General features: G+C 46.5%; 2 protein-coding genes across 4 annotated transcripts in view; one reads left to right on the top strand and one right to left on the bottom strand.

Moving 5' to 3' along the window:
- COQ5 (coenzyme Q5, methyltransferase) overlaps nucleotides 1-3,773 on the top strand; it is a 28,593-nt gene extending 24,820 nt beyond the window's left edge. For 2 of the 3 annotated variants that reach the window (XM_032241775.1, XM_032241765.1), the window contains one exon: nucleotides 3,249-3,773. In XM_032241775.1, the coding sequence (XP_032097666.1) occupies nucleotides 3,249-3,266 (18 nt within the window). In that variant the 3' untranslated portion in view covers nucleotides 3,267-3,773. Of the gene's footprint in view, nucleotides 1-1,367; nucleotides 1,563-3,248 lie in introns of those variants that run through there. The other variant, XM_032241744.1, reaches the window with a different exon arrangement.
- Nucleotides 3,774-3,992: 219 nt separating this feature from the next.
- Nucleotides 3,993-6,248, bottom strand: DYNLL1 (dynein light chain LC8-type 1). The gene is made up of 3 exons (XM_032241732.1): nucleotides 6,099-6,248; nucleotides 5,752-5,889; nucleotides 3,993-4,194 (listed from the first exon to the last, which is right to left on the bottom strand). Exons 2-3 carry the CDS (start codon nucleotides 5,881-5,883, stop codon nucleotides 4,057-4,059), a joined length of 270 nt encoding a protein of 89 aa, XP_032097623.1. The 5' UTR covers nucleotides 5,884-5,889; nucleotides 6,099-6,248; the 3' UTR covers nucleotides 3,993-4,056.
- Between the last annotated feature and the right edge of the window lie 4,156 nt (nucleotides 6,249-10,404).

Genomic DNA, 10,404 nt, shown 5'->3' with positions numbered 1-10,404 from the left:
TTTTAGTAGAGACGGGGTTTCACCATGTTGACCAGGATGGTCTCGATCTCTTGACCTCGTGATCCACCCGCCTCGGCCTCCCAAAGTGCTGGGATTACAGGCTTGAGCCACTGCGCCCGGCCTGCCATAAATTTTTTTAAGAGACAGAGTCTTGCTCTGTCACTCAGGCTGAAGTGAGCCAAGATCACTTGTCATCACTCCAAGATCATAGCCCACTGCAGCCTAAACTCCTGGGCTCAAGCAATCCTCCCACCTCAGCCTCTCAAATAGCTGGGTCTACAGGCAAATGCCATAGTGCCTGGTTAATTTTTTTATTTTAATTTTTATTTATTTATTTATTTTGAGACTGAGTCACTCTCTGTCATCCAGGCCGGCGTGCAGTGGTGCGATCTCAGCTCACTGCAACCTCTGCCTCCCAGGCTCAAGCGATTCTCCTGCCTTGGCCTCCCACATAGCTGGGATTACAGGCACCTACCACCACGCCTGGCTCATTTTTGCATGTTTAGTAGAAACGGGGTTTCACCATGTTGGTCAGGCTGGTCTTGAAATCCTGACGTCAGGTGATCCGCCCACTTCAGCCTCCCAAAGTGTTAGGATTGCAGGTGTGAGCCACTGTACCTGGCTGCTATAACTTTTTTTTCTTTATAGAGACAGGGTCTCCCTGTGTTGCCCAGGCTAACTCCTGGGTTCAAGTGATCCTCCCACCTTGGCATCCCAAATTGCTGGGATTAAAGACATGAGCCACTGCACCCAGCTATAACTATTTTGAGTGTGGATGAATCTTAAGGTTTTAAAGGGGCCTTGCTAAGAAATTGCAGCAATCAGCCTGGCACAGTGGCCTACGCTTGTAATCCCAGCACTTTGGGAGGCCAAGGAGGGCAGATTGCTTGAATCCAGGAGTTTGAGACCACCCTGGGCAACATGGCAAAACCCCATCTCTACAAAAAATTTTTAGAAATTTACCAGGTGTGGTGGTGCACACCTGTGGTCCCAGCTATTTGGAAGGCTGAGGTGGGAGGATCACCTAAGCCCAGGAGGCAGAGGTTGCAGTGAGCCGAGATCATGCCACTGCACTCTAGTCTTGGTGACAGAGTGAGATGAGACCCTGTCTCAAAAAAGAAAAATCAGTCTGTGACTTGGCTAACAGTTTGTGGATAACTTAGTTCAAAGGTATGGGAAAGGGCTTCAGATATGTTGCTTCCTGGCCCAGCACAGTAAGGATCATTTATGTACCTTCACTTACAAGATCTTGCCCTGTCACTGAAAAACTTCCAGATACAGCTAGCTGTATACAACTCTCTCAAAGAACAGCAGCAAAGAGCATTTGATAAATGCTTAGAAAAACTCAGCTTACATTTTCTTTTCAGCCAGCTGGAGCCTATTGGCTTTTGAAATTAACAGGAAGGAACAGGCATTGGAAGGAACTTCATAAACCATCAACCCTGTCTTATCTCCATAGCAACGTGGTTTTCTCACATCTGAATAAAAAAAACAAAAAAGCTGCCAACTTCTCGACAGCAAATATGGGACAGATCAAATTCAACTAAAACTGTCAATGTCTAGCTATCAGTCTTCTTTTTTTTGGCGGCTCACCTGAGGTCAGGAGTTCAAGACCAGCCTGGCCAACATGGTGAAACCCACTATCAGTCTTGAATCAGCTTTTGGGTCTATAGCTAGAGACAGATCATCTGTTCGGACTAGGGCTTAACTGGACAAGCTAAAGCTCTGGAGGTCAAATTCCTTGTGGGCTTCAAACAGAAATATAGCCAGGTCACTAAAGAGGGAAAAGTGATAGAAAAGATATGAATTAAACCAGGTGTGGTGGCTCATACCTGTAATCCCAACACCTTGAGAGGATCGCTTGAGCCCAGCCTGGGAAACACAGGGAGACTCCAGCTCTACAAAAAATTCAAAAGTTCACTGGCCATGGTGGCACACACTTGTGGTCCCAGTTACTTTGGAAGCTAAGGTGACAGGATCACTTGGGCCCAGGAGGTCGAAGCTGCAGTGGGCTGTGATCGCACACTGTACTCTAGCCTGGGCAACAGGTGACCTTGTCTCAAAAAAAAAAAAAAAGTTAGAAAAAAGATAGAATTATGGGAACATTTTCAGCTGTTTATGTAAGAACAAATATAAATTACCCCAATTGCAATCTTCTGTTTATTCCATAGTACCTCATCCTTTTTTGCAGACAGCAGGGAAAAAACTGCTACAATAAATAGTCAAAATTGTCAGGCGTGGTGGCTCATACCTGTAATCCCAGTACTTTGGGAGGCTGAGGCAGGCAGATCACCTGAGGTTGGGAGTTCGAGACCAGCCTGACCAACATGGAGAAAGCCCATCTCTACTAAAAATACAAAATTAGCTGGGTGTGATGGCACATGCCTGCAATCCCAGCTACCTGGGAGGCTGAGGCAGGAGAATTGCTTGAATCTGGGAGGTGGAGGTTGCGGTGAGCCAAGATTACACCATTGCACTCCAGCCTGGGCAACGAGCGAAACTCCATCACTCACACGCGCACACAGTCAAAATTTTACACCTCTACCCTGAAACCCTTCAAGTCCTAAAGTAGCACAACTTCACTAGGATTCTTAAAGCTACACATTCTGAAGAATAATAAACTTCCAAAGAGGTTACTGACCTAAGGCTCTTACGATGGGAGTTACCACCCATCAACTACAATCTATTGCCCTCTTCTGTGTAGCAGTCGCGTGGCTGCTGAGAAATCCCAATGGCATCTTAGAGATCCATGGGAACGGTGGGTGTGGGTTGTTTCAGCCTGTCATATTTCCTGTCTTCCTAAAAGTCTGCCCTATTTGCTTTTCTAAAACTGTAGTCCTCTAAAATTGATAGCAGGAAACCTTTGATGGCTATGCATCCCCAGCTTAATTGGGTCTTTTCAGGAAAAGGCATCAATTCACACTTGTTCCTGACCACAGCAAAGCAAAGCACAGCACGCCGATAATATAAATTCCTGCCAAGACTTTATTAGAAGAGAGACCATGAAGACTGCTGCTCAAAAACATTTACTTTCCCTTTTAAGGCCCCCTTCTTTCTAGGCAGGGGAGGGGGCTAGCCAAGGGTCCTTGAATCCATTTCATTATCCCAACTTTGAGTTGATTTCCATTTTATAGCCATAGAAAGCTTAAAGTACTACTACACATCCATCACCACCACCCAAGCCCAAAGCCCCAGAACATTCTGTAGCAGTGTCTTAACAAATATCCTTAAACACTCATTTTTTTCAGATTAGGATTAAGATTTAAATGTTTCTCTGCCATGCATTGCATTTCTCAACATGCACAACAGTTGCAGGATGGGTGAGAATGTGACTAAGAATACTGAAGTACCCCACAGAAACTTCTGTAAGGACGGACTCATCCCAACCAACCTGGAGATCTCATCAAGTGACCATCTTCAACACTATGTTATTTGAAAAAATTGTAATTCACACACATACACATCTGCAACATTTATTTTTTAAAGGAATGGATTTTGAGAGAAAACAACGTGGCGCAGAAATATGGAATAGAAAATAAATACAAATGTAGGCTATTTTGCTAATTGTTTTATAACCACAACAAACTAGTACAGAGAATGCCCTGTACAAAAAAACAAAGGTTCAAACATCAAGGTGTTCCCTTAGCAAGGCTGAAAATTTCAGTCTCTGGTATTTGGAATTTAGGCTGCAGTCCTTGTTTTTGGATGGATCAACTGGGTGTGTGGCACAACAGTCCATGCTTTTTTTTTTTTTTAAATGAGATGGAGTCTCACTCTGTTGCCCAGGTTGGAGTACAATGGCTTGATCTCAGCTCAATGCAACCTCCACCTCCCAGGTTCAAGTGATTCTCCTGCCTCAGCCTCCCGAGTAGCTGGGATTACAGGTGTGCACCACCACACCCGGCTAATTTTTGTATTTTTAGTAGAGATGGGGTTTCACCATGTTAGCCAGGCTGGTCTTGACTCCTGACCTCAGGTGATCCACCCACCTCGGCCTCCCAAAGTGCTGGGATTACAGGCGTGAGCCACCACGCCCGGCCTTTTCAGTCCATGCTTTTAACCAGATTTGAACAGAAGAATGGCCACTTGGCCCAGGTAGAAGTAGATGAAGTGTTTGGTTTCATGTGTCACATAACTACCGAAGTTCCTCCCCACGATGCAATGCCAGGTAGGATTGTACTTCTTATCAAATTCCTGGGGAAAAAAAAGAAAAAAAGTAGAATTTTAATTACCAGAGGTGTTTGAATTTTAATTACCTCCTGGATAAGCCAGAGCCTGCAGGGGCAGAAAGGAAGAACGTTAGCATCTGCAAATTCTTCTAATGAAAGAATGTTCCCCAGCTCCAAGTCGCCTACATAGTGCATTAATACAAACATACTTGCAGTCTGAGCTAAGATGGGAATGGAGGCTGAGGAGGTCAGAGGAAGAAAGGTCAGCCTTAAAGACAGGATGCTTTGTTACTCTGGTAATTACACCTTCATACCTTCTATAGTATTCTCACTCATTAACAGAAGGTGACATCAACAGGTGTAGTTTATCATGTTCCCTGTAAAGAACTAAACTACCCTACTGTGTTTGCCATGCCCCCCCAATCCAAGAAAATGGGTTAAAAAAAAAAAAAAAAAATTAGCACTTCCAATTCCTCATCACAAAGATCTTAACTGCACCCCTGCAACACTCAAACAAGACTTCCAAAAGGATAAAACTTCAAACAGCATTGTATACCGAATGATTGCTGATCAAAATTAAATTTTCAGGGACACGATACTTAAGCCCCCACCATTGCTGTAAACAGAATCCGACAGTCAACTGGCTCAATTTTATCCTTAATTATTACCTAAACAGCCGTCCTCTCCACATCTATCCGGATGATGCTAACCTACTGCACTGTCCACTAGGTTAGCAAGTTGTAGGAACAACTCTTTACCAACTCCCCCACCCTAAGAGGTACTGGGAGTAGAATGCCTGTTGGGGGCAGAGGGCGGCAATGGTAATCTTTCCCTACAAAATTCTTACAAGTGTTTGCGGAGAGTCACACAAGATTTAGCTACTCTAACTGCACGCAGTGCGAAAACCTCTTTTAAAGCTATGAAGAGGAGTAACGCTCTTGCAAGCTAGACGCACGCACTGCTGCGTTTGTCAAAAAAAGCATTTATTTCTGTTTCATCTAGTCTTTCATCTTTCCATTCTCGACTGGAACCCTCCCACGGCTTAGGCTGCCAGCTTTCTTCCCTTCCAGCAAACATTGCTAGAGAAGTTGGCAGTCCTGCCAGCTTTCTACAGACTGCCATTTACCAAGCCCCCACCCCAGTCCCCAGTCCCGCCACCACCCACTTTCCCTCAACTGCCGACTAACTCCCCACTGGAAGGCTGGCAAGATCTCCTCCCGGCCCGGCTGGAAACACCCACGCAGCTCCCCCCTCCGGAACACCCAGATGGATCCTCGGCGCAGGAATCACACAGAAGGGGGAACCGCTGCTCCCTGATCTTAGATACCGTTGCTAGGTGGCGCTTCCCCCCGCCGAGCTGGGTAATTAAAAAAAAAAAAAAAAAAAAAAAACTTCGGACGCCGAGGGTCTGGTCTTCTCCAGAGGAGCGCAAAATGCATCTGAGTCCTTTCTGGAAGCTTCTACGCCCCGAGACGCCCGGGGTGCTCCCGGGACCTGTCAGGCGCCCTAGGAACGCAGGATCGGGGAAAGGGAAGGAACCCCCGGCTCCCGGCTGCGCCTCGGCCCCCGCGCCCGTCCTCACCTTCTTGATATGAGCCGCAATGTCCTTCTCTATGTTGTATTTCTCCAGCGCCTGAGTAGCGCACTCCACCGAGTCCTGTTGCATCTCTTCCGACATGTCCGCATTTTTGATCACGGCCTTTCGGTCGCACATGGTTACCTAGTGGGCAAGGCCCCGGGTAAGGGGTGGAGGAGTTGGGCCGCGCCCCCCAGGCACTAGCTGCACAACCCCCCGGCCCCCGGCCCGCGCCACCACAGGACGACGCCCCCCACCCCACTTTTCAGGAAGCGCGGGCTACGCGGCGAGCTAAGTCCGGAGGGGGCGAAATGAGGCAACGAAGACACCCCCTGGCCTCCAGAGTTTCTCACCGTGGAGAAGGGGGCTGGCTGACAGCAAGTCTCCTGGAGGAGGTGCTAGCACTGCTCAGTCACAGATTGAGCTGCTGTCGCTACCGAAGCCGTGGCGCATCTAAGCCGCCCCACGCCAGTCGCCGCCGCCTAGTGCTCAGGCCCCGCCCTGCTCCCGCCGACCCCGCCCCTCGCCGCGCGTCCCTATTGGCTTGACGCAGTCCACGGCATTCTTCCATTGGTCCATGGACTCCATGGTTCCCTCAGGATCTTTCTCCTGCATTTTGTTGCAGACCACAATGCACCTCTCACGGCGTCGGTTGCCCAGGCAATAGGCCCCACGCGGCGAGGCCCACACACCCAGAAGGTGGAGCCCCGGCCGGGTTGCGAGGACCACCCAGCTGTCTGGAGAGGTAGGAAGGGAGCTTCTGCCGGGGCCAAGGGAAGTGATCCCAAATTCACGGAGGTTGTCCCAGGGTGTGCTCTCGAACGAAAGTCTCTAGAAGTTGGTGGCTACCACTGCCCCACCCCCCCACGTCAGGTCGCAGGATCTCCCACTCTAGGTCAGCAGGATTATGACAAAGGTGGCCTCTCCCTTTACGGAAAGGGTATGTGTGAAGCAGGGCCGGCTTCATGGGCAAACCAGCAGGGCAGTCGCGCAGGAGGGGCCCTTACGCTTTCATTTTGCATTGGGTCCCATTTGTAGTCGGTACCGCTCTGAAATACTTGGGAGAGAACATCCTCAGGATTGAGTGAGGGCTTCAAGGAGGGAGGATGTTTCCTTAAGAATTAAGGGATTATCCCCAAGAGTGGGGTCTCAGCCAAGCAATGCAGAAATCCTTTAAGGGGGTGGGGATGGGGATCCGGGTGGATTTGGGAGTGTTGAGTCCCGGGGTTTTTGTCCAGGGTAAGGCTTGTTGCTCAGGTGAGGCAGAGATTCTTGGTTGGGTTTTCTCTCAGAGGAGGAGGTATTCTAACGGACGAAAAAGCGACTATTAAAGAGATGATGTCCCCTCTACCTTAGGGAGGAGACACGAATTGGTTAAAAAAGCAAGATCTTGGGGGAGTTGAGGGACAAGTCAGATCTGGATTTAAATTCCAGCACTGTCATTTACTAGCTATTTGAACACGTCGTCTTTATTTAATTAAAGGGGGACTAAGTGTAAAAGGAAACCACTTCATATGTATGTTAGGAGTGTTAAACATTTGAAGTTCTCAGCACGATGTGTGGCACATAGTAAATGATCAATGAATCTTATCAATAATAATTGTCAGTTTATAGAACTATCCCAAAGGCCACAGCAAGGTTTTGATCAACCAACTCTGAAATGCCTATAATTATTTTTGAACCTGCATAAATAAGTTATCAGGTTAATCATGTAACTGGAAGCTTCCTATTTACATTTCTGCATTTTCCTCTTGACACCCTACTCTCATTACCCCTTTAAACAATTTGTGGCTGGGCATGGTGGCTCACACCTGTAATCTAAGCACTTTGGGAAGCTGAGTCGAGGGGATCGCTTGAGCTCAGGAGTTGGAGACCAGCCTGGGCAACATCGCTAAACCCCATCTCAAAAAATAAAAATAAAACCATTTGAGCGGAGGTACACAACTCCAGAAAGAAAAAGATGGGAATAGGCCAGGCACGGTGGCTCACACCGGTAACCCCAGCACTTTAGGAGGCTGAGGTGGGCGTATCTTGAGGTGAGGAGTTCAAGACCATCCTGGCCAGTGAAAACCCGTGTCTACTAAAAATACAAAAAATTAGCTGGGCACAGTGGTGCATGCCTGTAACCTCAGCTACTCAGGAGGCTCAGGCAGGAGAACTGCTTGAACCCAGGAGGTGGAGGTTCCAAGATCATGCCAGTGCACTCCAGCGTGGGCGAAAGAGTAAGGCTCTGTCTCAAAAAAGAAAAAAGAAAAAGATGGGAGTAATTAGAACCTCTTCAGGTTCAACATACGCATATCAATTAAGTCAACAGCTTTTTCCAGTTCCATATTTCTAATGGTGAGATTTGGGGTTTTAAGATTTATAATATTCCTATATAGTATGTCTCTTGAGGAAGAAGTAGGGTAACGACAAGTGAGGACCCTGGAAATGCAGATGACACTAAAGTAAAGCCACGGTGACTCCACTAAGTAGAAACCCCAAAGAAATGTCCTAAATCATCCTCATGTGTTGTTTTTTTTTTCCATGTCTACACTACCTCTACTATTATTTATTTAATTTTTACTATAATAATACTATCATTGGCCAGGCGTGGTGGCTCACGCCTGTAATCCCAGCGCTTTGGGCGGCTGAGGCAGTCAGGCAGATCAGGAGGTCAGGAGATCAAGACCATCCTGGCTGACACAGTGAAACCCCATCTCTACTAAAAATACAAAAAATTAGAGGCCGGGCACAGTGGCTTATGGCTGTAATCCCAGCACTTTAGGAGGCTGAGGCAGGTGGGTCCTGAGGTCAGGAGTTCGAGACCAGCCTGGCCGACATGGTGAAACCCTGTTTCTACTAAAGATACAAAAAATTAGCGGGGCATGGTGGCACACCCCTGTAATCCCAGCTACTCGGGAGGCTGAGGCAGGAGAATCTCTTGAACCCGGGAGTTGGAGGTTGCAGTGAGCTGAGATCGTGCCATTGCAGTCCAGCCTGGGCAACAGGGCAAGACTGTCTCAAAAAAAACCCAAAAAAACAAAAAAAAAAACCTATCATTATATATAGGATACCTCTCTCTATATAGGATACCATTATATATAATACTGTAATTGTTCATTAATAATACTTTATAGAATATATTGTTTAATATTTTTCTTTGAACTCCCTTTATTTATTTATTGTATTTTTAGTAGAGACTAAAAATACTATTGTATTTTTAGTCTCTACTAAAAATACTAATACTAATAGTATTTAGTAGGGTTTCTCCATGTTGGTCAGGCTGGTCTTGAACTCCTGACCTCAGGTAATCCACCTGCTTTAGCCTCCCAAAGTGCTGGGAATACAGGCATGAGCCACTGCGCTCACCTATTTTTTAAATAAGTATACTTTTTATTTTATTTTATTTTTTTGAGATGGAGTCTTGCTCTGTCACCTGGGTTGGAGTGCAGTGGCATGATCCGGCTTCAAGCAACTCTCCTGCCTTGGTGTACTGAGTAGCCGGGATACAGGCTCACGCCACCATGCCCAGCTAATTTTTCTATTTTTGTAGAGATGGGGTCTCACCATGTTGGCCAGGCTAGTCTTGAACTCCTGATCCACCTGCCTTGGCCTCCCAAAGTTCTGGGATTACAGGCATGAGCCATTGCTCCCAGCCTAATAAGTATGCTTTTAAAAGACAAATTTATATCATTACCATAAATGGAAAGCCAGTTTCATTTACCATAAATAGAAGGTAACTATAAAACATAAATATTAGAGTATAAAACATTGGTCTTTGCATTGTTAAACTGATTTCAGACACTACTAGTGATCTGTGTCCTGCACTTGGAAAATGCTGCCCTAAAGGAGGGAGGGTTCTTTAGATATCCACGGCTGGATTTCTTTCTTTTTTTTTTTTTTTTTGAGACGGAGTTTCGCTCTTGTTACCCAGGCTGGAGTGCAATGGCGCGATCTTGGCTCACCGCAACCTCCGCCTCCTGGGTTCAGGCAATTCTCCTGCCTCAGCCTCCTGAGTAGCCGGGATTACAGGCACGCACCACCATGCCCAGCTAATTTTTTGTATTTTCAGTAGAGACGGGGTTTCACCATGTTGACCAGGATGGTCTTGATCTCTTGACCTCGTGATCCACCCGCCTCGGCCTCCCAAAGTGCTGGGATTACAGGCGTGAGCCACCGCGCCTGGCCCCACGGCTGGATTTCAAAGGTTTCACAAGCCCTCTGCAGTTGTGCACAAAAATGTATGTAGTGCTTACAGGCATTTTTCCAAAGAGAGGATCCTTCGCGTCCATCAAATTCACAAAGGGATTCAGAACCTAAGGAGGATTAAAAAAAAAATAAACTGTTCTAGAATAACCCAAACTCCTAGAATGGATGTGAGATTCCTTCCCACTGAAGTGGCCCATATGGGATTCTGTAGCATCACACATTTTGGCAACTTACACTATCTACTCCTGCCTGGTAAGCTTGCTTAAAAATCCTTCTAAGCCTGAAAACCTGCATTTCTCATTCTTGCCACAGGAAATTATAACTAGGGCTTGTTAATGTTTCTAAGAGCACAGACTTTGGAATCAACCTAAGCTATGAGCTCCTTCAAATTAATTAACCTCTCCGAGGTACAGGTTCCTGATTTTTATTTTTTATTTTTATTTAATTTGATTAATTAATTAATTTATT

This window comes from Sapajus apella, unplaced genomic scaffold, assembly GCF_009761245.1.
Source record: "Sapajus apella isolate SASKATOON/1434 unplaced genomic scaffold, GSC_monkey_1.0 scaffold2, whole genome shotgun sequence".
Classification (NCBI taxonomy): domain Eukaryota; kingdom Metazoa; phylum Chordata; class Mammalia; order Primates; family Cebidae; genus Sapajus; species Sapajus apella.
This window is presented reverse-complemented; position numbering and strand designations above follow the sequence as displayed.